At 36.1% G+C, this 23720-nt stretch overlaps 1 protein-coding gene across 15 annotated transcripts in view; it reads left to right on the forward strand.

Annotated features, from left to right (window-relative positions):
• Positions 1-23720, forward strand: part of TANK (TRAF family member associated NFKB activator) — a 104507-nt gene that overhangs the window by 79187 nt on the left and 1600 nt on the right. For all 15 annotated transcript variants that reach the window (XM_090280269.1, XM_090280289.1, XM_090280259.1 and 12 more), the window contains 3 exons: positions 13669-13745; positions 14916-15031; positions 20516-21096. In XM_090280269.1, the coding sequence (XP_090136395.1) occupies positions 13669-13745; positions 14916-15031; positions 20516-21096 (774 nt within the window). The remainder of the gene's footprint in view (positions 1-13668; positions 13746-14915; positions 15032-20515; positions 21097-23720) is intronic.

The raw sequence follows: 23720 nt of genomic DNA on the forward strand, positions 1-23720 counted from the left end.
TTATGAAGGCTTTTTCCCTGAACAGTTTTGTTCTGTCAATATATATCTTTCCATATGATTGATATTTTGCTCTAAGATACAGATATAAATGTACCCTACAATTCTAATAAAATTAACAATTGTAAAGTGTATTTCAGTCATCCTGTGTGTCATTAACCTGTGATTTTTTTTTTTCTTATTCCTAATAAGTCCCTTTGGGAAAACGAAATAATTTCAAGATGGACATCTTTTGTTTTCTTTCTCCCATTGTGTTTATAAACAGTGGTATGATTTTTGTATTTCAACTCAGTCTTCATCTAAGTAATTACATATTGAATGGGTTTACACACTTATTTTTCCTCCTACTTGCTCTCCGCTCTTTAACATTAAGGACAGCATGTTTCCCTGTACATTTCATCCAAATAATGGTGCAGGGAGTGACTAATTTGTTCTTATTCCCTGAAAGTATCATCTGGAACATGTGCTACTGGATGGCCACATGGCCACATGAAATCTTGCTTTCCTTCTTGCCACTTCTGATGGGACATGGTCTCCTTCTCTTTGCCCATGTTGCAGCCTCAGAATCCCCATTCCTATCCATAGCTCTTTGCCTCTCCTTCTGTCCTGAGAATGAAGTGATAACATTTTTATAAAGCTGAATCTAAAACTTCTTCCTATCTTTTTGATAAACGTCTGTTCCTTTCTGACAAGAAGAAGGTAGATCTTGGTAGTTAGTTGTTTTTGCTAACTTCTTTCTTGGCAAAATTAAAAGTTTGTGGCCCTTTGTCACACCCATAGTCTTGTTTTGGATTTTACTATTCTAGAAAAGCCTAATCTTAGTTTCTTTAAGGTTTTATCTTGCCTTAAGGTTTTTTAATGCTAAAAAAGGGAAATGAAGACTAGAACTATGAACCAGGTTTGAGGAAGAGGTGATTACAAGTATATTATATTTCAAAACTTGGTGGTCTACAGTAGACAGCAGAACAAGTGAGAATATATTGGATCAAAAGGGAATTGACAGTGGCTGTCAGGAGAGAGGGTGAGCCTGAAGATACAGACTTTAGGAATGAATACGCAATAGACTTGACATGACAATGAATGATAAGAAGGATGTATAATGAGGGAAGAATACCCATGTTTTATGTTATAGAAAGAAGAACCAATGAAAATACTAAAACTAATAAGAAAACCTAAGTAGTATATTGGTAACCAAAATAATAATAATAATAAGTTTCAAGGGGGAGGAGCTGCTCAGTCATGTGAACTACTGTCAAATGAACATTAAAATAAGAACGTTAGAAAAAGCTATTGGATTGGTGTTTAAGTCATCTCTGGAAAATCATGATGTAATTGCAGAAGAATGAAGGGCTTAAAAAAAAAACCCTAAGTTTGGCAGTTCAACTTCTGTTCTGAAGGAATCAGTATCAAACATACCGATCCTTTACAAATAACAGTAATAACTCTGGACAACATACAAAAATCAATGACCTGAGACTTTGGAGATTGAACTTAAACATTTTGATGGGGAGTCAAAATGTGGAGCAAGTAATGGCTCAGAATAAATTCCCAGCTTTCTGTGGTTTTATCCTAAGGGTAGCCACAGTTTCAATGGCTGGAATTCCAATAGAAAGCCCACTGTTATTTTGGCTAGAAGAACCAGGAAGCAGAATGAGCACCATAGAGAGAGAAAAGGACCCCCAGAGAGAAGAGAGCCAGAGGAGACCTGTGAGTTCTGTGTTTAAACTCAGCCTGACCCTCTGGCTCTTCACTGAACCCATGGATGTGTGGGGCAACCTGAAACCAGTCTGCAGCTAAGACTTGAAGGACTGGCCTGAGATATGAGCAGCTGCTCTTCAGAGGATTGGCAGTTTGGAGTCTGAGCCTAACCAACTTAATTGCCTGCAAAAACAAAACATCAGTACCCTCTGGCATCATGTAACACAATGTCTTCACATCATAATATTCACAATGTTCAGGGTACAGTCCAAAATTATTCTACATATGGAGGGTAAAGATAATGTGACTCATTTGCAAGGGAACAGATACCAACCACAAAATGATCCAGTTATTGAAATTATCAGACAAGGATTTTAAATCAGCTACTATAAATAGGCCCACTCTTCTGTTAGGAGGCAAGGAAGGTAGTTAAGGTTTTGAGATGATAGATTCAACAGTAAGATACTCCATTGTCATGTTGTCAAATAAGTTTGAGAAATACTTAGACAATGAAATTTTGGTTAAGAAATTATTGCCAAATTGCCCCTGTCAACAGATAAACTAGTTTGGCAGAACTTGAGATATCTATCTAGGCTATTTCGGAATGTAAATTTCTACTTGGACATTCTTGAGCGCGCGCATGCACACACACGCCATACCAAAGGGGTTCCCCCCGCAGGCAATATTTAAACAGCAAATCTTGGCTTGGAACTACTCCTGAATGAGAAATACATTTGTTGCATGACAGGTTTTAGAATCTTAAAATTATTTTGCATCAGTGCAATGTGTAAATGGTACTGTTCTACATTTCCCTCCCCATGCTAGATAACTGCACCACTTCACTTCTCTAGTAGCCAAGCCCTGTACCGGAGAAGTTAAGAGCCTGGGTTTCAGTTGCAGCTACTTCACCTACTGAAACTATAAACAAATTATTTGAGCTCTCCAAAGCCTTATTTACTAGAGCAGACTTTAAAGGCAAAATTAAAGTACTTAATTCACAAGATTATGTGCATTAAGTCAATACATGTAGAATGCTTAAATATCCATTTTTATGAACATATTTTCTATTCATCATGATAATAGTATAACATAAATTTGTGGGTTAATGGAAAGGATTTTTTAAATCAGTTCATTTTAAATCTAGTGTTTGGAGAAGGGGTGAGGTGATCATGGGAAACCTTACTTTTTTAAATTGGTTGTTTAAGTTACTTATTTTCTATTTTGTGTTAAAAGGCATTCCCACAATTGGATATTTCTTCCCATTGAGAAACTAAGACATATGCAAAAGGAACCTAATACAAAGTGAAAGACTCAAAAGACAGACAGTGGAAAAGTATTAATCTCACTCTGCTTCAAATTAACTTCATAGGATTGAAATTATAGTAAGTGTGGCAGTACTGTTAACGGATTTTAACTTTTTTAAAAAAGAATGTTTTATTATAGTATTGAATTGATAGAGCTTTTTTGGGATTTACATTAAAACAGAACCTTGTAAAGAACTTGGAAGTAATTGGGGTATTTAACTTTATTTTTATATTGTTTATTTTCTTGCCATTTCCTTCAGAACTCTGGGATGGATCCCATTTTGTCCTGGAATTGTTCCCGAACTGGCAGTGGATTTGCCTAGCACACTGCATCATGCAGAACAGGCAGGGCTCCTAGGATGTGTGTCTTGCTAGATTTTCAGTAATGTTAATGAGGGTGAGAGAATGAAAATTTTCATAGCCATAAATTCTTATAAATACAATCTCCTTGTATTTTTTAAATTAACTCTGTGTCCTCAAACTTTCCTTTACTATGCTTCTATATATATTTTTTTTTTAGATGTTTCTTTTTTTTTTTAATTGATTATGCTATTACATTTGTCCCAATTTCTTTTCCCTTTGCTACCCTCTACCTGGCAACCCCCCTCCCTCCAGTAGTACCCCCCACTGGTCCATGTCCATGGGTCATACACATAACCTCTTCTCAACATCCCCCTGTCCCTTCTGCACCCTCCTGCTATGCTTCTTAATTCCTGTATGATTTCCCTCCCTCTTCCCTGCTTCCCCCTCCCAGCTGACCTCCTCCCACATGCTTCCCATACCTATGATTCTGTTCCCACTCTGGTTGTCTGCTTAGTTTGCTTTTGTTTCCATTCCCTTGCTTCTGTTGTTGATAGTTGTGATACTGTTTTCACTTTTATGTTCATAGATTTGATCTTCTTTTTCTTAAATAAGTCCCTTTAACATTTCATATAATAATGCCTTGGTGATGATGAAGTCCTTCAGCTTTACTTTGTCTGGGAAGCACTTTATCTGCCCTTCCATTCTGAACGATACCTTTGCTGGATAGAGTAGTCTTGGTTGTAGGGCCTTGCTTTTCATCACTTTGAATATTTCCTGTCAGTTGCTTCTTGCCTGTAAAGTTTCTTTTGAGAAATCGGCTGACAGTCTTATAGGCACTCCTTTGTAGGTAATTCTCCTCTTCTCTTGCTGCTTTGAAGATTCTCTCTTTATCCTTAACCTTTGGCATTTTGATTATGATGTGTCTTGGTGTGGTCCTCCCTGGGTCTAGTTTGTTTGGAACTCTCTGTGCTTCCTGGACCCATATGTCCATTTCCTTCCCCAAATTATGGAAGTTTTCCTTCATTAATTTTTTGCATAATTTTTCAATTTTTTCTCTCCCTCTTCACCTTCTGGCAACCGAGTGATTCGGATGTTGACACATTTAAAGCTGTGCCAGGAGTTTCTAAGCCTCTACTCAAGTTTTTCAGTTCTCATTTCCTCCTTCTGTACTGCTTGACTATTTATTTCTCTCTTACGTCCCAATTTGTTGATTTGAACCCTGGTTTCCTTTTTTTCTCCACTTGTTTTCTGTGGATTTTCCTTCATTTCATCCAGGATAGCCTTCATTCTTAATCTTTTCTGTCAAGTCTGTGAGCATCTTTATCACCGGTGCCTTAAACTGTGCATCTGTTAGATTAGCTATTGTCTCATCAGTTAGGCGTGCTATCTGTTCGTTGCTTAGTTGTGTCACCGGGACCTTGATCTGCCCCCTTTTCTGGGCCATACTTCTCTGTCTCCTCATCTTGACAGCTTTCTGTGCTTGCCTCTTGTGATTTGGGTAGGGCTTTTGCACCTGTTACGTTATAGGGGGAGGAGCCTTAGGTATTTGTTAGTGCTGGCGACCTGTTTCACCACGTTTTTGCTGTTGTATGGGGGAGGGGACTGAGAGGGAACAGTGCCGGTTGCTGCTGCTTTTCCAAGCACTTCTCCCCCTTCCCATACTAAGCAATCTGCCTCATTTTCCAGAGTGGTAGCTTCCTTCCTCCACCCCAACCCCCACTGGCTTTCACAGTCAGAAGCAATGCATGTCTATTTTCCCCAACGCTGGAACCACAAGCTACCTGGTTTGGTCTAGGGCTGGGATCGCTTCTTGATTTAAGCTATATGACTGTTTCTCACCACGGCTACAGTGGGCTGTACTGCTAGCTGCACCTGCCAGCCACACACCCACCAAGCACCAACCCCTGCAGCCACTGTTCTGCTTCTCTTTCTTTCCGTCCTGGCTCCACCCCTTCTACCTTTCTGGCTGATTATTTCCTCCTTATTTCTTTGCTGAACTTCCCTATAGTTTCAGTTTTCTGGATTTTCTGTTGTTTTTTTTTTTTAGTTATGAAGTGATTGTAAATCCCTTAGTTGTGAGGAGATGCAGTGTGTGTGTGTATTTACACCTCCATCTTGGCCGTCTATATCTATTCTTATTGAATCTTTTTGTTGTTGTATTTTTTTCTGTTTCTGTTTTCTACTTTAATTTCTTCCCTGTCTCATCCATTTTCTCACTAATTCAACAATAATCGGTGCTTGACTTTAACCACAACATCATTGTCTCAGTGTATCTAAAACTGGTAAGTAGATACAGGTGGTATAAAAGTAGGTTTACAGTTGTGGGTCCACCAAACAGCATTTATTCTTGTATTATCATTTATTAATTATTGTATTATTTTCCATATGAACTACTGTAAACCTACTTTTGCCCTGCCCTGTATTCTACCTCAGTTTTTCCTTTAACATTTCGTTCTTAGTTTCAAAAATCTAACTGATAAGTCAATTCTTATTTTCTTTTTTTTTATTATATTTTATTGATTATGCTATTATAGTTGTCCTGATTTTGTCCCCTTTCTCCCCCCACACCCAGCACCCTCCACTTCCTCAGGCAGTTCCCCCACCATTGTTCATGTCCATGGGCCATGTGTGTAAGTTCTTTGGCTGCTTCATTTCCTATACTGTACTTTACATCCCTGTGACTATTCTGTAACTACCTATTTGTTCTTGTTTGCTTAGTTTGTTTTTAAGATTCAATTGTTGATAAATATGTATTTTTTGTCATTTTATTGTTCATAGTTTTGATCTTTTTCTTAAATAAGTCCCTTTAACATTTTGTATAATAATGGTTTGGTGATAATGAACCCCTTTAGTTTTTTCTTGTCTGGGAAGCTCTTTATCTGTCCTTTGATTCTAAATGGTATATGTGCTGGGTAGGTTCCTGCTTTTCATGACTTTGAATATTTCTTGCCAATTTCTTCTAGCCTGCAGAGTTTCTTTTGAGAAATCAGCTGGCTGTCATATGGGAACTCCTCTGTAGGTAACTAACTTCTTTTCTCTTGCTGCCTTTAAGGTTCTCTCTCTATCTTTAACCTTTGGCATTTTAATTATGATGAGTATTGGCATGGGCCTCTTTGCATACCCCTTGGGACTCATGTCCTTCCTGGACTTGCATGTCTATTTCCTTTACCAAATTAGGGAATTTTTCTTTCATAGTTTTGCAATTTCTTGCTCTTTTTATTCTCCTTCTGGCACCACTCTGTTGCTAATGTTGGGTCTTTTAAAGTCCCAGAGGCTGCTTATAATATCTTCATTTTGTTTTGTTTTTTTCTTTTTCTTATTGTTGTTCTGATTAGTTGTTTTTTGCTTCCTTATGTTCCAAATCACTGATTTTATTCTTGGCTTTATCCACTCTACTCTTGTTCCCTGTGTATTGTTCTTTATCTCAATTAGTGTATCCTTCATTGCCAACTGGATCTTTTCTATGCTGTTAAGGTCCTCACTAAGTTCCTTGAGCATCCTTATAACCATTGTTTTGAACTCTTCATATGATAGATTGCTTATCTCCATTTCATTTAACTGTTTTTCTGGAGTTTTGATCTGTTTTTTCATTTGGGCCATGTTGCTTTGTCTCCTCACGTTGGCAGCCTCCCTGTGTTTGTTTCTGTGTATTAGGTAGAGCTGCTTTGACTCCATGTCTTGGTGGTGTGGCCTAAAGTAGTAAGTGTCCTGTAGGGTCCAGTGGCATAGCCTCCCCTATCACCCAAGTTGGGTCCTTGAGTTGCGCCCTTTGTGTGGGCTGATTACCCACTCCTCTTATAGTTGAGACTTGGTTGCTGTTGGCAGACTAATGGGAGGGATTACCCAGGCCAGTCAGCTGCAAGGACTGGCTGTGACCACTGACTACCAACCTCCACCCTCCCTGGAGGATCAGCTATGCAGGGGCAGGGTGGTTGTGCTCCAACATGGTCTGTAGCTGTCCACTGGGTACATAGGCCCTGGGATTTCTCGGGTGGTGCAGACCAAAGTCAGCCCCAACCTGTGTTTTGCCCAGGGTACCCTGCCTGAGCTATCAAGCAATCTGAGATGGCTACTACTTATGCTGGGCTTGAAGATTTCGCAGGCAAAGCCAAGCTGTGAATCTAGGCTGGCTGCTGCTATTGCTGGGGCTGGGGCTCACTGGGGCCAGCTGCTGCTTGTGTGATAGCATTTAGGAAGATGTGAAGCATGAGCCAAGACCAGCCATTCCTATGGGAAAGTAGATTGGGTGGGCCCATAAGTTGGGTGGGGCAGAGTCCCTGGGGATCTCAAATATGGGTCAAATAGTGTTAGCCAGGTTGATGGAGTCTCAGATATGGCACCAACTTGCCAGCTCTGTGGGGGAAGGGTTTAGAAAAGGGACAATGCCCTCTCCATGTCTTGATGCCAGACACTTCAGTTTCTCCCTGTAAACCACTTGTGCCTTTCAAGAGCTACCCCAGTGCTGGAGCTCTGAGGGAGTGAGTCTGAGTAGGTGAGTCCATGTGTGGGAACTTTAAGAGGAACTGGTTGGGCTCCAGCAGTTTTTTCAACCTATTCAATCCCCTCTGGATTTTGCAGCCAGACATTGTGGGGACTTATTTTCCTGGCACTGGAACCCTGGGTTGAGGCTGAAACTCCTCACTTAATGAGATATCCTTCCCAAAGTTTTATCCAACACAAGTGGGTGAGGGACCAGTCTATTCTGCATCTCCTACCAGTATAGATGGATGTAGTTTCCTTAGTTCCATAGTTGTCAGGCTTGCATTCAACTCCATTTCTGATGGTTCTGAGTGATGCTTGTTCTCTATTTTAGTTATAATTTTGATGTGGTTGTGCAAAGAGGCAAGCAATGTTTTCCTACACTGCCATCTTGACTGGAAGTGAATTGTTATTTTTCATTTCTTTTTCCACTGTTCATTTCTTTCTCTATAGTAAATTTTATCAAGCTTGTATTTATAACTATTCCGCAGTTTATATTCCCTTTGCTAGTTCATCCCATCTTACCTCAATTTATTTCTTACTTTACATTGTTCCAAGTAAAAGCATGGTTCTTTTTTGTTTTAAAAGCGTAATTGCATTAAGCCTCATCCAGAAACAAAATCAAATACTGGCTGTACTCGGGTGCCTCCACCACCGAAAACTGAATATTCCTTTTGCATGCAGGGATCTCAACTAAAGTTTGGAGGCAATCTTTGATATGAACACTGGAACAAAAGTGGTAGTCACCACTATAGTTCAACCATGCACCATTGAAAACTTACCACCTTTATTCAGTATTAGCTTTTAAAGATTAGATTCCTTCCATATGAGAGAATAAACATTTTATTAATGAATTTAGGATTATCCTCAGAAGTTTCAGAACTCAGTATGATTTTGATGACTTTAGTTGTTTAGAAAAAACATGATTCTGAATTTAAATTTTTCATTGCATATTTTCCTCCAGTTTTATGGAGGTGTAATTAACAAATAAAAATTATATATATTTACAGTGTACATGACGTTTTGATATATATACATTATGAAGTGAAAAGCACAATCTAATTAATATATTCATCCCTTCACATAGTTATCTTTCTTTTTAATTGTAGTGAAAACATTTAAGATTTACTCTCTTAGCAAATTCAAGTATACAATATAGTAGTATTCATTAACTATAGTCTCCATGCTGTACTTTAGATCTTCAGAATTTTTTTATTCCATATAACTGAAACTGTCCTCTTTGACCAACATGTCCCCATTTCCCCGCCCTACAAACCCTGGCAACCACCATTCTGTTGTCTACTCTGTGAATTCAAGTTTTTAAAATTCTACATGTAAGTGAGATGATGCAATATTTGTCTTTCTGTACCTGGCTTATTTCTCATAGCATAATATCCTTCAGGTTCATCCATGTTGTCTCAAGTGACAGGATTTCTTTCTTTTTTGAAGTTGATATATTCAGCCTTAAGATGTCCTTTATATATTGTATAATATCCTAATCGTCGTCGTCGGCAGCCGTCCGTCTCGAGAGACGATGGTGTAGCTTCTTAAGAGTCTATCTGCACCGCCGAGAATGGCTGTGCAGTCCAACTCGGGAGTGACACGGTATCTGTCTCCTCCCGTGTTGAATCGACATCTTGTGATGACGCTGGAGTGTCCTCTCCAGTGAAGCTGAAGCTACAGAGCCTGGGCAGGGTGATATGGAGGGTCTGCTGTTGCCCATGCAGCAGACCCCCCCTCTCTTCGCAGCTGAAGGGTCCAAGGGAAAGACGGAGTCAATACAGCTTGGCTTCAGGTGCGCCGCAGGAGTTGCCGGTGTTGACTACAACGTCAAACCGCCTTAGGGACTCCGGCTCCGGATTTTCTGTCGGGGTTTACTCCCTTAGCCTTTCCCCTGAAGAGGTATGCCGCAAGGCAGCGGAGGTTTTTTGGAGTCAGAGTTTTCCTTCTCTGATGTGCCCTAACTGGAAGATCGAACCAGCGACACTTAGCTCGCAGGCCGACGCTCAATCCACTGAGCCAAACCAGCCAGGGCCAAATATCCTAATATATATATAAATATATCCCATTCTTTACCCGTTCATCCACTGATAGATACACAGGTTGAATCCATACCTTGCCTATTGTGAATCATTTTTATGCTTTCAAACTGGTTTATAAAAGGAAAAAATACTTTCACTTTTACTACCAAAGAGTTTAAAAGGTAGGCATTAGGAAAAATATACATTTCTTTCTTTGAGGTGTTGGTATCTAACAACACCTAGACTCCCAACAAAAATATTTTTTATTACCTTTGCATTAACAATAAACCTGGCTTTGTCCTAGTGAAATATTGGCCACTTTGGATTTTTTTTTTACTTTCTTAAATATTATTGCTTATTCAGATAGTCTTTGACATATATTTTTTCTATAATATCCACCTATGAGTTGGGTAAATTGATTTATATATACTAAGCTTAAACTGAGTTATATATACACTAAAACAAAATTCTTCCAATTCACATAAAAAGAAATTTAAGGAATCATTTCACAATATCTTCCAACTGTTTCAAATGGGTTTATCTTAATGATTTGGTTGAATGATTTATCCAGCGCCATACTAGAAGTGTAAATGAAAACTACGACGTGTAAAACTCCTATTTCAGTATTCATTCCACAAGTTCAGCATTTCTAAACTAGTACTTGGAACATTTTATAACGTTAAGTATTTAAGTTTTAGTACCTCAAGATAAATTCATTTGTTGAATTATTTAATGTTTAAAATCTCCTAAAACATAATGTTCAAAGTCCCCTTACTTTCTTATTTGAAGTTGCAATAACTTCAACTTCCTACAGTGTGGGATCCACCTGGATAATGTTTGAGAGTAGAAAGAAAAATACAAATTATCTCTTCTAATGTTTCTGTACTCTTTGGGATGCTCAAAAAACTGAGAAATCTTCATTAAGTAAAATAATTTAGCATTGAAAAGAAAGTCTGAGTTTCTGGAAAAGTGTTGGAGTTGCCATTGACTATTCTAATCCCAAATCCTTTAAAAAAACAAATGAGCATTTTCAGAAGGTTGTATCAAATTGCTACAATGGAAAATAACATTAACATGTTGCTTCCATTCTAGATATACCCTACTTTTCTTTTATTATTACTTTTTGAATTAACATGTTAAAAGGTTCCTTTGTGAAATTTTTTCTTGGGATGCTGGGGACCTAAGATTTTTATTTGAAATACATTATATACAGATTTAGTTGGTGTAAATTATAAAAGGGTCAGTATATTACTTTTGCTTAAAACAATTAATAATACTTTTCTTTAATAATAATAACAAATAATAGTAAGCAGAGCTGTATTTCTAACCCCAAAGAAGGTGAAGACATTAAATACTTCATAGAAATTCCTCAAAGAGTGAGTCTTCCCTTTACCTCCTGCCAATGAACCCAGGGAATCTTCCAGATAAATTCACTCACACCAGTAATCAAATCTGAACATCACAGAAATTGATACTGTTATCTGCCAAGCCAAAGATTTATCATTCTTTTCCTAGCTTTTCCTTCATCTCCTTTCCAGCCTTTACCACCTTAGCTTTTAAAGCTTCTTCAACATCAGAAGCAGTCATTCCTATCATATGTCAAAATTATCAGTACTTTGACAACTGAGATAGTCTTTATTACTTTCTGTAACTGTCTTCATTTTTAGGCTAAGATTACAGAGTATTCTTTTTGGTTCTTTCTAGCTCCTAACAAAATCTCTTTTTTATATTGAGAATTTCTAGTAGCAAATTTTAAAAAGAGATTAGTCATTCCATTTAATTTAATTACTTATTTTATGATTTAACATGTCAAGTGTTTCTAGTCTCTTAAATAGCACTCTGATTTTGTTGATACAGATTTAATATAATTTTTTTTAAGTTTATTTCCATACGTGTAGCATCCTGAATGGTTGGTCAGCTTTAAAATGTCACCTTTCTTCCTCGTCTACACTAAAAGCCATTGAGTATTCTAATTGTATATAACACTAAAGAAAAACTTTGTCTACCACTTTTAAAAACATACTGTGACTGTGAAAATGTCTTCTGATGTGACTGCTTTATAAGCTCAATAAAGCAGTTTTAATCTAGAGGAAAATATGGCCTAAATGTTAGTCAGACAAAAAATATGCAGCAGTAAATGATCCTTATTTTACCTCAGTTTGACTACATAATTACTAAAGTAAAGTGATACTCTATTTTAGAAAGGTTAAGCAAACACTGGTATTTAGGAAATACCATGTTAGAATTATATTCTAATAGAAAATATATATTACAAGAAGCTGGCACAGGAGAGCAATATACTGAAATAACTTGGAGAAGATGTTAAGGAAACCAGGGAGTAGTAGTCAAATCTTTTTCTTAAAGAACAAGTAAGACTCCAAAGAAACTGAAAGAACTTTTCAAAAACAAGATTAAAGGGAGGTGTACTCACATGATAAAAACCAATGAGGTAAAAGTTATGATGACCTTGATTGAATAAAATCTTAAGTCACTAAATATAAATGTACACCGGTTTGAATTTGAGCTTGTAAGACCAAAATCATTTTGGTCGAAGTATAGTTTATAATTGTATGATACTAGGACTTCTTCAAACTTTGAATTTACCAATTTATAGCTTTATAAGGTACACAACGTTTTCTAGGTGTGATTAAAAATTTTTTAAAATCTAAACCATACTGTAGATTATATCACGTTTTTCAATGTTAACTTTTTAAATGTCAGAATAAATGTAATACCAGTGTAAGCCACAGGGTGGGAGTGAAAGGCAAGAACTTGTGTTAAAGTTGCTTAAATACATAATTGCACTGTCTTTAAAATGTTTGTTAAATGCTCAGGAGTTGTTGCTTGGTTTTCTTCCTCTAATACAGCTGCATTCCTCAGCAAAGAAGCTATACTAATGAAATACAAAGACATCGATTTAAATACATAGGCCAATAATAGAAAAGAAGTGCACATGCACACACATTTTTTTTCTAATCTTTTTGGTCATTTCAGATGCTACTGGTGATCTGAGTAGCAATTTTGATCAAAGGTGGATCTGAAGAAATTCCTTGAATTATCATTATTAGAAATAGTACCAGACAAAAATACTTTATATCTTCATTCTGTTTTTCTAGATTTTCCTTTTTCCCCTATTCTCATTAATATATATATATATATAGTGTGTATGCCCTGGCTGGTTTAGCTCAGTGGATTGAGCGTCGGCCTGCGAGCTAAGTGTCGCTGGTTCGATCTTCCAGTCAGGGTACATCAGAGAAGGAAAACTCTGACTCCAAAAAACCTCCGCTGCCTTGCGGCATACCTCTTCAGGGGAAAGGCTAAGGGAGTAAACCCCGACAGAAAATCCGGAGCCGGAGTCCCTAAGGCGGTTTGACGTTGTAGTCAACACCGGCAACTCCTGCGGCGCACCTGAAGCCAAGCTGTATTGACTCCGTCTTTCCCTTGGATCCTTCAGCTGCGAAGAGAGGGGGGGTCTGCTGCATGGGCAACAGCAGACCCTCCATATTACCCTGCCCAGGCTCTGTAGCTTCAGCGTCATCACAAGATGTCGATTCAACACGGGAGGAGACAGATACCATGTCACTCCCGAGTCGGACTGCACAGCCATTCTCGGCGGTGCAGATAGACTCTTAAGAAGCTACACCATCGTCTCTCGAGACGGACGGCTGCCGACGACGGATATAGTGTGTGTGTGTATACATGTACCTTATACAGATACATGTATATGTGTATATGTATATATATCTGTAAGCTACTTAAACTTATTTTTCAGTGAAGAGTATAAATTTTTCATTGTGTTTTCTGGTAACTCATTCTTATTTGATTTTAGAAGCAATTTAAAGTGGTAATCTTTTTGTATCTTTAAGGAAAGAAGACAAGAGGTTTCTTCTCCTAGAAAAGAAACTTCACCAAGGAGTCTTGGCATTCCTTTATTCCATGAAAGGTAGTTCTATATCCTTTTCTTTGCCAACTCTAAAAATTATAAACATTGAAACATATTCTTATTTACATATTTTTAAATGTTAGCAATTGTAAGAACTAGAAAAGACCAATCCAAGGCTCCTCTATGTGAAAATGATCTAAATGAGTTCTACAGTTAATAGCAGAGGTTAATCTAAAAACTGAACTATCTAAAGCACTAATATTTCTATAGGCCAAGTATTGGGTTGGCCAGAAAGTTCTTTTGTTTTTTTCCATAAGATCACTCTAGTAGAGCTTACTTGTTTTTAACTTTATTCAAAAATATTTTGTTAAATTGTATTGTGACAGCTGTCATATCAATATGCATTTCAAAGAAAAATCAAAATTGGTGAATTTTTGTGTAGACATTTTAATATTGAAGATGAAAGAAAATAGGCAACATTTTCAGCATATTACACCTTAATAGTTCAAGAAAGGCAAAAATGCAACTGAAACACAATAAAAGCTTTGTGCAATGTATGGAGAAGGTGTTGTGACTGATTGAACGTGTCAGAAGTGGTTTGCAAAGTTTCACGCTTGAGATTTCTCACTGGGTGAAGCTCAGTTGGATAGGCCACTTTAAGTTGATAGTGATCAAATCAAGACATTAATTGAGAACAGTCAACATTATACCACGCAGGAGATAGCTGACATACTCAAAATATCCAAATCAATAAAGTTATTGGTGAAAATGAAAAATAGATCTTGTATTTAATAGAAAAAAACATATGAACTTTGTGTCCAACCCAATATTATGGTCACATTCTTTTATACAGATGGCTCTTAATGTGAGCCTTATCAAAGTGAGAAATATTTAATTTTCCTTTACTTACGATGCTTACAGAGAACAAGTCAATACCTTGAAATTCCTAATGTGAGAATGAGACAACCAGCGTAAGTGTGGTATGTGAATAAGCAGATGTGCTACGTCTGCCCTGTTTATATATTAGAAGTTTTTGCTCACTTTGTGCCTGGCTCTCCAAACATTAGAACTGTTTTAAAGGACATTTTCTAGGAGTTTAAAACATTTTTTTAACTTTAACCTTTTAATAATTATTTTGTGGTACATAAAAAGATGCTATGTAAGTTTAATTATGATTAAAGAATATTTGAAAAAATAGCCTTATATTTTTAAATATTGATTAATTTTTAGGAGTTATATAGAGAAGACTTTCTGGGATCTGAAAGAAGAATTTCATAGAATATGCATGCTAGCAAAAGCTCAAAAAGACCACTTAAGCAAACTTAATGTCCCAGCCACTGCAACTGGTAAGGTTCAACTTAATGCAATATTAATATTATTGATAATATTGATTTTACTGGTTGAAATCTTTTGTTGATTATGGACATAGTTCTAAATGCTTAAGTGCTGAGTACCTTCAACTTAGGCCTTGCACCACTTACAATGGGTAAATGCTTTTCAAGTTTTGTAATATTACATTATATAATTTATTGATTTTCCCCCCTCTTTCTTGTATGTGGTACATATAGATTAAATTGAATGACACTATTACTGATCATCTTAATGAGAAGTTTGACCTTAGACAAAGTGTAAAATAAATATAAAATATATCTCGAAGTTTTCAGTTGCTATTTGGGGGTCTTATAAAACATTCAGTCATATGTTAGTAAGCAACCTTGAAACTCCATTAGCATGTATTAGCTGGGTTAAATTATGACATTAGGTTTGTTTTTAACTTTGGTCTGAAAGTGAATTGAACACTATAGGTAGATTCTTGTAATTTAGTTTGAGAAGTAAACATTATACATTTTGTGAGGCCAGTTCTTTTGGAGGCGCAAAGTACAAATTTAGTATAAAAAGTAACTTAAAAGCAGCATCTGTTTTACACATGCATTTCAGTGTCTTTTTAAAAGCTCCACCCTTTCTTAAAAGCTCAGACTGGCTTCCAGGTGTTTGCATCAGTTCACATGAATAGCAAAATACTTGGGATTGAGCCTGGCTACCGGGCACTTCCGTAAACAAAAGAAAAGTACGGAAGTGAAATGATCACTTATGATAAATTCTCCTTTACCCTTGTGATTTCAAATATTCTGCATGTAATTCCCAAGAGATGTGATTTACAGTTTTCACTCTGAAAGATGTGGCAGCAGTGCTAACACACCCTTTAATTAAAGATCACTTTCCATTTTTATAGCTCTTATATTTAGGCTTTTTAAAACTCATCCTATAGTGTAAATTCACTTTTTGCTTACTACTGCTATTTTCAGAAAAGGTACACCATGTTGGAAAAACAGAACAGTCTTTGTGGGTAGACTAATTTATTTCTCCTTTCTTCTTCTTACCTCTCGGAAAAGAACTTTGATTTTTCCATCTTAATTTTTGTCATTTTGATTTGAGATTGATAATCTGTACCAACTAAAAACACTTAAGTACTTCTGAAGCGAAAGAATTATTTTTACTTTAAAGATACCAGCTATAGAAATGTAATACCCATCTACATCTTCAAGAATGCTTTCTTGAACATTATTAACATCTGATCAAAATATTGCAATGGTGATACATTGATTGCCCTTACCCCATTATCGATGGCTTAATACTTTGACCATTTTTAAATTGCACAGATCTAAATCTAGTATCTAGCTGTCAACTAGAACACTGAGTGTTTAACTTCAATTTCTTCCCCACAAATTCTGCTTCCTAACATTATTTTTATGCTTTATATTAACTGTCACAAATAATAAATATGACATTATTCTTGAAATGTTTTAGATCTATTGTGCTATAGATTCCAGTGCAGTTTTGCTGGGTCCAAACAGAAATAAAAATATCAAATATTATGCTCTTTACTGTAGTAAAGGGGAAAGAAAAGAAAAAAGATATTTTGGAAAAAGATGCCTTTTTAGGTTTTTTACAGATAAAACACTACATTGAAACAAGTACAGGAGCCTTAACCAGGTAGCTAAGTTGGTTAGCATCGTCCCTATATGCCAAGATTGCAGGTTCCTTCCCCAGTCAGGGCACATACAAGGAACAACCAATAAATGCGTAAATAAATTGAACAACAAATCTGTCTCTCTTTCCCTCTCCCTGTCCCTCTCTCTCTCTCTCTCTCTCTCCCCCCTCCCCCACCCATTTCCCCCTCCCTCTCTCCCTTCGTCCTTCTCTCTCTCTCTCTCTCTCTCTCTCTCTCTCTCAAACAAATAAAAGAAAAAGAAAAAAGTATAAAGGAACTATGTCAAATGTAATTTGCATTATACAGCTGGAAAAAGTATATTTAATATTGTCCCTATGTTTCTTTTGTTAAAGTTTTATTTTTACTTTTAAATAAACAAATAGAGTTTGTGATTGCTGTTAGTAGAATTATATGTTTCCATATTACACTTTTTATTTTCATTCACATATGGAAATAGTCTTGAAAAAGGATAAAGATAAAATGTATGTTTAAGCAAATGTGGCTTCAAAACAAAGCACTCTTTGGTATAAAGGAGGGTTCTATTTCATTGGAGATCAGAAGAAAAGAGTATAGGATTAGAGATCACAAACAACCATCATCTTTTTTATTTTTATTTTTTTGTCAATATACAAGGTAATTAAACTAGTCTAAATTAAAATTTAGAAATCTTAAAATGTTTCTCATTTTACTTTTTTCCCTTGCAAAAAAAAAAAAGTTTTTTGAAATAACCAAAATAGAAAAGCAATTTACTCCCTGATCATGTTTCTCAGTATAGTGTTAGGGACAAGTGCTTTTATGCACCTCATTTGAGTTTTAAGTTTTCTAAACTTGGACTTCTAGTAGCCTAAAAAATCTTAAGTTTAATTTTTTTTTTTTTTTTGGTAGGTAGTAGCTTTCATTGCTTGAGCACATTAAGTCAGAAGATTTTTTAATGTGGCTGAGGTATGCCAACTAGCTATACTGAAAGAAAATATCTGCTTTAACACAGCCGTTTGGATTTTCCATGTTTTGTTCACAGAGGGGAGTAGGTCAACTACTGGAAAAGAAATTCAAAGCACATTTCTGTCATTTTGTGGACTCCTCTATGTATAGAACTGGCATGTTCAACTTAGCATAATGGTCCAGAGCATGGGCACTAGACGTAGGCTGCCTGGGTTCCAATGCCAAATCTACCATTCATTCATTAGCTGCACAGCTTTGGAGTTACCTCTGCATGTCTCAGTTCCTCATACAGTAAAGTGGGGATAATATAGTGCCTACCACATGATTATCTTGAGTATTAAATGAATTAATGTACATGTAATAATTATAATAGTGCATGGCACATTGAAGCACTGTTAATGCTGTCATGATCAGCAGCAGCAGACTGTTCGCCTTGTGACAGTCATTTTAATGTGTTTCCTCCTTCTCAGGTGTTAATAGAATTTGTATACCTTAAGAGTTGGTTTTCCTGATTTGTTATTTGCAATTAGCAAGTGTAATACAAGGAAAGTACTGTTTTCTAGAATTTCCTGCCGCTCTCAAATCTACTAGTAGGACATGACTACTTGAGATTTAATGGTCTTTAAGAACCTCAGAAGACAAAGAAATCTTGCTAAAAATTTAGCTTGGTCTCAATTACTGCACCACTCCTAGTCCTAGATTATCTAGTAAAGGTCGATTATTATACTAAGCTCTGGGGAAGAGAATACAGATTCAGAATGCATTTATTAAAGGCATACTACGTGCCAGGCACTGGGCAGGGTACTGGGAATAAGTCAAAAACAAAACACAGTTTAGATTCCTAAAAAATCTACTTAATGGGAGAAAGAGGAGTATACTTGCAAATACGATGCAGTGTTTAATCCACAGAGCACCCAAGAGACATGCCTAAACCAGTCTCGGGAAGCCAGAAGAACCATCCAGATAAATTAATATTATAAACAAACAGGAGTTAGGCAAAGAGTTGTGGGAGGGGACCCTAGGCAGTCTGGCAGTCTGCACAGCATATTCAAAGACCCAAAAACAAGAGAGCATGTCTATTTTTGAGAACTCTACCAAAGTTTGTTATAGCTGGAGTAAGGAGATGGGTGTTGTTGAAAGATGAGAGAACGGAGAGGTGACTGGCGGCTGAGGGCCTTGCAGAGCCATGAAAAAGCATTATAAGGAAGGCAACAAGACCACATTTGTACTTTACAAAAATTAGGAGGTGGTGCAATGTAGAGAATGAAGAATAGAAGATTAATTTAGAGGCAGGAAGCAGTTCAAAGACTATTGTAATAATCCAATAAGAGAAGATGGTATGTACTAAAGAAAGGGGGACGGTGCACACCAGAGGGAACCAAAGAAGTTGGTTGCTTTGTACTACAGTTGTGTCCAAACAGAAAATACTGTTTTGGAACATGATGTGGTCTGAGACTGCAAAGACCCTTGGGGAAGGGGAAGGCACTGACATTTCGTAAGTGCTGGCTAAGCTAGACAGACACCGTGCAAGGTTCTTACACCAGTATTGTTGGTCAATTTGTGATTATACAACTTCATTGATGATCACCTTGTTAAAGTGATAATTGTTAATTTTTACCATTTGCCCATTTAATGAAAATACACACATTACCAACTTCCAAAACTTCAAACCTCACTGCCTTCTTGAATTACATTGTAGAGCGTAATTGAGCTTTTTCTGATGTCTCAGGATCATCCACACGGAAAGTGCTTTGATCACTGTTTTTTGATTTGGGTTTGGGTTTGCGTTTGTTTGTTTGTTTTCATTGAGAACTATAGCCTTTGTTGGCCCTAAACAAGATTGTAATGTTTTTCTGAGTTCTTATATCTGCTTTTTTTGTTTTTCTTATCTCCTCCCCTGCTTTAAGCTCTTGTTGATATGTGTATCTGCCCTCAACAACTCAGATGCATACCTTTTAATTTGCTGCTTCTAGCCAGCTTTGAGCTAGGGAAACATCATTAAGCTTGTTATAGTAAATCTAAAATGAGAATATATCTGTGGAGCCTGTGGCTCTCATTCTGACTCCAGAGAAGCTCTGTTTACTTACTCTTTAGCTGAATTTGTTGGATACGGTGACTTCTAGATAAATGAGCTACAGAGTCCCTGGTAGCTTCCTGATATCTACCTGTTATCTGCAGAGGCCTTTTTTTAAATCTATAAGATGAAAAAATTAATTATATATTCACATATAATTTGCTGACCATGCATCCCAAAATTTCATTCTTCTTTTGCCTCCACTGTCCTCTTTCTCCCTGATCCCACCACTACCACCACCATCACTCCCTCACGTGGATTACTGAGAGTAGATGGTGGCTAAATTTATAGGTGATATACTTTGTCACACAGTGGTAGTAGGGGAAATAAATAGCCTAATTCATGTTGATTCTAAACCTGTATAATGTGTGTGTGTGTATGTATTATGTGTATATACATACATTAAGGAATATATCTCTCTCTTTGAAGGATTTTCCCTTTTAACAATTTATTTGTCTTATAAGCAAGCTTACAGTTGCAGCGTCTCTTCCTGACAAAATGTTCAAATGTATACACTACAAGCAATTTTTTAAGTGTAGAGCAGTAGAACTGTGAACAAGATGCAAAGCTTACAGCAAAAGACCTGGGAAAAAACAAAGCAGTTAAACTGTGGCTAATAAGCTACGTTCTGGTTCACCCACTGGAGAATGCTAATTTTTTGTGTAAGATGCTAACAAATGTAAAAAATTGCAGTTGTTTTCTATTGCTATAAATACCAATAGAAAAAAAATAATAGTTACCTGTCCAAAGCTAATTGCACATTCAGATTGTTAAGAATGATTGGAATATAAATGTTTTCCTTTCGTGTACTTTTCCCTGCAGAAACACAGTGCTCAGTGCCTGTACAGTGTACCGATAAAACGGATAAACAAGAAGTGCCATTTAAGCATCAGACTGAAGATGATATAAATAGAGGTGCACCCTGTGTCACATCTGTCACACCAAGAGGACTGGGACGAGATGAGGAAGACACCTCTTTTGAATCACTTTCTAAATTCAATGTCAAGTTTCCACCTATGGACAGTGACTCCACTTTCTTACATAGTACTCCAGAAAGACCCAATATTCTTGGTCCTTCTACATCTGAGGCTGTGTGTCAGGATAAATTCAGTACAGAAATCAGAGACAGCCCAGGAAACTTGATTAAAACAGAAGAAACTTTATATGAAATTCAGGGAGTTGCCCCCATAGCTTCAGCTATACAAAACCTTAAAACAACTGATAATACAAAATCCTCAAATCTTGTAAACACTTCTATCAGGACAACTCTGGATAGAGCTCCGTGTTTACCACCTGGAGACCATAATGCATTATATGTAAATACATTCCCACTTCAGGACCTGTCTGATGCACCTTTTCCTTCACTTGATTCACCAGGAATAGCTGTCCGAGGACCACAGCAGGTAACTTCCACATTAGCAAATATATTACATATGAGCACACGTTTTGCTATTCAGGCACAGATATGCATCTCTTCCAGGTTATCAGACATCCTTTTAAACTAATGACTAGCCAAATTTAAGCTCTCAATAAAAGATCCAGTCCAGTCTCTATAATAAATGACATGAAATTATAGAAAATAAATACGGTAAAGCTCTATTATAAAGTACCTTAAAATTTATGGCACATTTTAAAATACATGTAAACCGTATCTGTGTCTAGTGTGTGTCACTTTCTTAGTCCCTTTTTTAAAGCTCTTTTTATTCAGCATCATTGTTATAACAGGATTCTTTATTAAATTTCATACTGTGAAACAAATGGTATTTTTCTATTAAAAGGTTTGTGTAGATCATACTCATCTTTACAAGAATTCTTGATTTTTTATAATTATTGCATATTCCTATTTATCAAAATAAGTAATCTCTTTCAACTAATACTCCTATTACATTCTCATTTATAAAGTACGTAGATCTGTAGGGTTTAGTTTTAGTTTCTGATCAGGCACTGAACATGCATCTTAATATATTTCTTAATACTGTCTTCATATGTATTATTTAAATCAAATACTTTAATATTCCTAAAGCTCACAGATGACTTAAAGCCCCACAATCCACTTTTACCACCTTTTTAATCTGACTACTCATGGGATTAATTTTTTAGTTTAGTTTTTTTTTTTTTTTAATGCCTGAAGGCAAATGAAAATATATAATTGTTAAGATAAACAGAAACTCATAAAAATATAGATTGATGTAATGTCTGTATAACTTGCAAACATTTGTTTGATTTCTCTTTGTCCTAAACAATTTGATGAATACCCCTTGGCTTCATAAGGACTCTAACAGGCTATAGGCTTACATCAGCATGCAAAGGACGCAGTAGCCAACCTGGTATATTTTAGTAGTGAGGAAAACTGGGCATCTCTGGCAATGAGCTTTAATTATAAACTCACTTATGTTCTACATTATACCTTATTTCACATCATAGTCTCAGTTATAGTTACTACTAAGTGAAGCAAATTAAACAATTTCATTTATTGCAAGTAGAATTCCTGTGGAGCTGTTAAGTGCATCAGTTCTAATGCCTGTTACTTTTTTCTCCATTATATATCTCTTGCTTGTTCTTTTACTAGTTAGTCTGTGCATTCATGTTTCAGTAGATGGCACCCTGCATTGTGCATTTGCTTTCTATGCTAGAGCTAGGGAAACAGCTGGTATGTGATTGCAACTTGATGGAAAAGTATTCAGCTTAAAAAATGCAGGAGAACTGGTGTTGAGTTGTCACAAGACTTGGGGCATAAGGTTAGATAACTGGTATTTTGGCAGAAAAGACAAAATTAGTTTGTTTTAAAGACCATGTTACAGTTTAGGATTGAAAGAATATTTCTTAAAATGGGTTTTTAAAAATATTTTGCTATTTTATTTGTATCAATGAAGCTAGTATGAGAAATACTAAATTCTTGAGTTGAAATAACAAAGAGGAATGGAATTGTGGTTAAATATTTCATTTTTTACTTTTTATCAATCATTATTACTGAACACTTTTTTAATATGTTCAGCTATCATTACAAAATCTGAAATACATCTGCTTATTTTTGCTCTATGTGACTTCCTTTTCTTCCTGCTTTCGCTGAGTCAGTCATTGGGACCCCACCTGAAGTATATGAAGAGATCAAATCTGAATTAATAGCTCCTAAGAGGGAAGGATAAATATGCACTTCGAAGTTAAATTGTCAGAAGATTGGCTCACAAAATTTAGAAGCTATATTCTCTTTATTTTATAGAACTTAATAAGAATTACTTAAACATCATTTTTTATTTATATTCATATCAGTTTCCCATTAGAGTGGTACATATTAATCAATTGTACTTTTTGTTTAAACTGCAAACAGTAAAATTTAAATCTAGTTAACTAGATACTTGCTTAGATATTCAAAATTATTACTGCTTTTCTTTTATCATAGGAGAAAGATTTTTCCAAAAACTATTTCCCCCAAATTTCAAAATGCATATTTTAAATATTACCATTTTATGTATAAAATTATCACTTCTCACAAAAAGGAATTATGTCAGTGTTATTATATGCCCTCTATACTGATATTTGAATATATCTCAGTGCTTAGACAGACTGTATATTTACATCAACTACACACAGCTGTCCAGTTAAATGTTTATAAGAAGACAGTGATGTCATGAAATCCAGATACTTCAATTAGTAATATGTATACTGTTTTTGTAAGTCATTGGTTAACTAGAATGAAGGACACTGGTTAGGAAATGAAAACGAACACTGCATTAGGTGTTGGACTAGGGTTTGTTACTTTAAAAACATATTGGTACTAGGAGCACAAAGGGGTCTCTTTAAATTGACTTTTTGAAGTGATTTTTCTCAGACTATCAATTTAGTTATGTCAAGGTAACTTATCTGTGCAAGGTAAGAAAACAAATTTTAAAAATTATTTGGCTTGTAACACTTTAGGAAAATAAGATATTCCAATCAACAAGTATTTATTGAACACCTACTATGGAACTAAATGCTTTTCCTTGCCCTTCTGGGTTTTTTTTTTCTAAAGAATAAATTCAATTATTTA

This window comes from Furipterus horrens, unplaced genomic scaffold (assembly GCF_987537825.1).
Source record: "Furipterus horrens unplaced genomic scaffold, mFurHor1.1.pri manual_scaffold_1, whole genome shotgun sequence".
NCBI classification, from domain to species: domain Eukaryota; kingdom Metazoa; phylum Chordata; class Mammalia; order Chiroptera; family Furipteridae; genus Furipterus; species Furipterus horrens.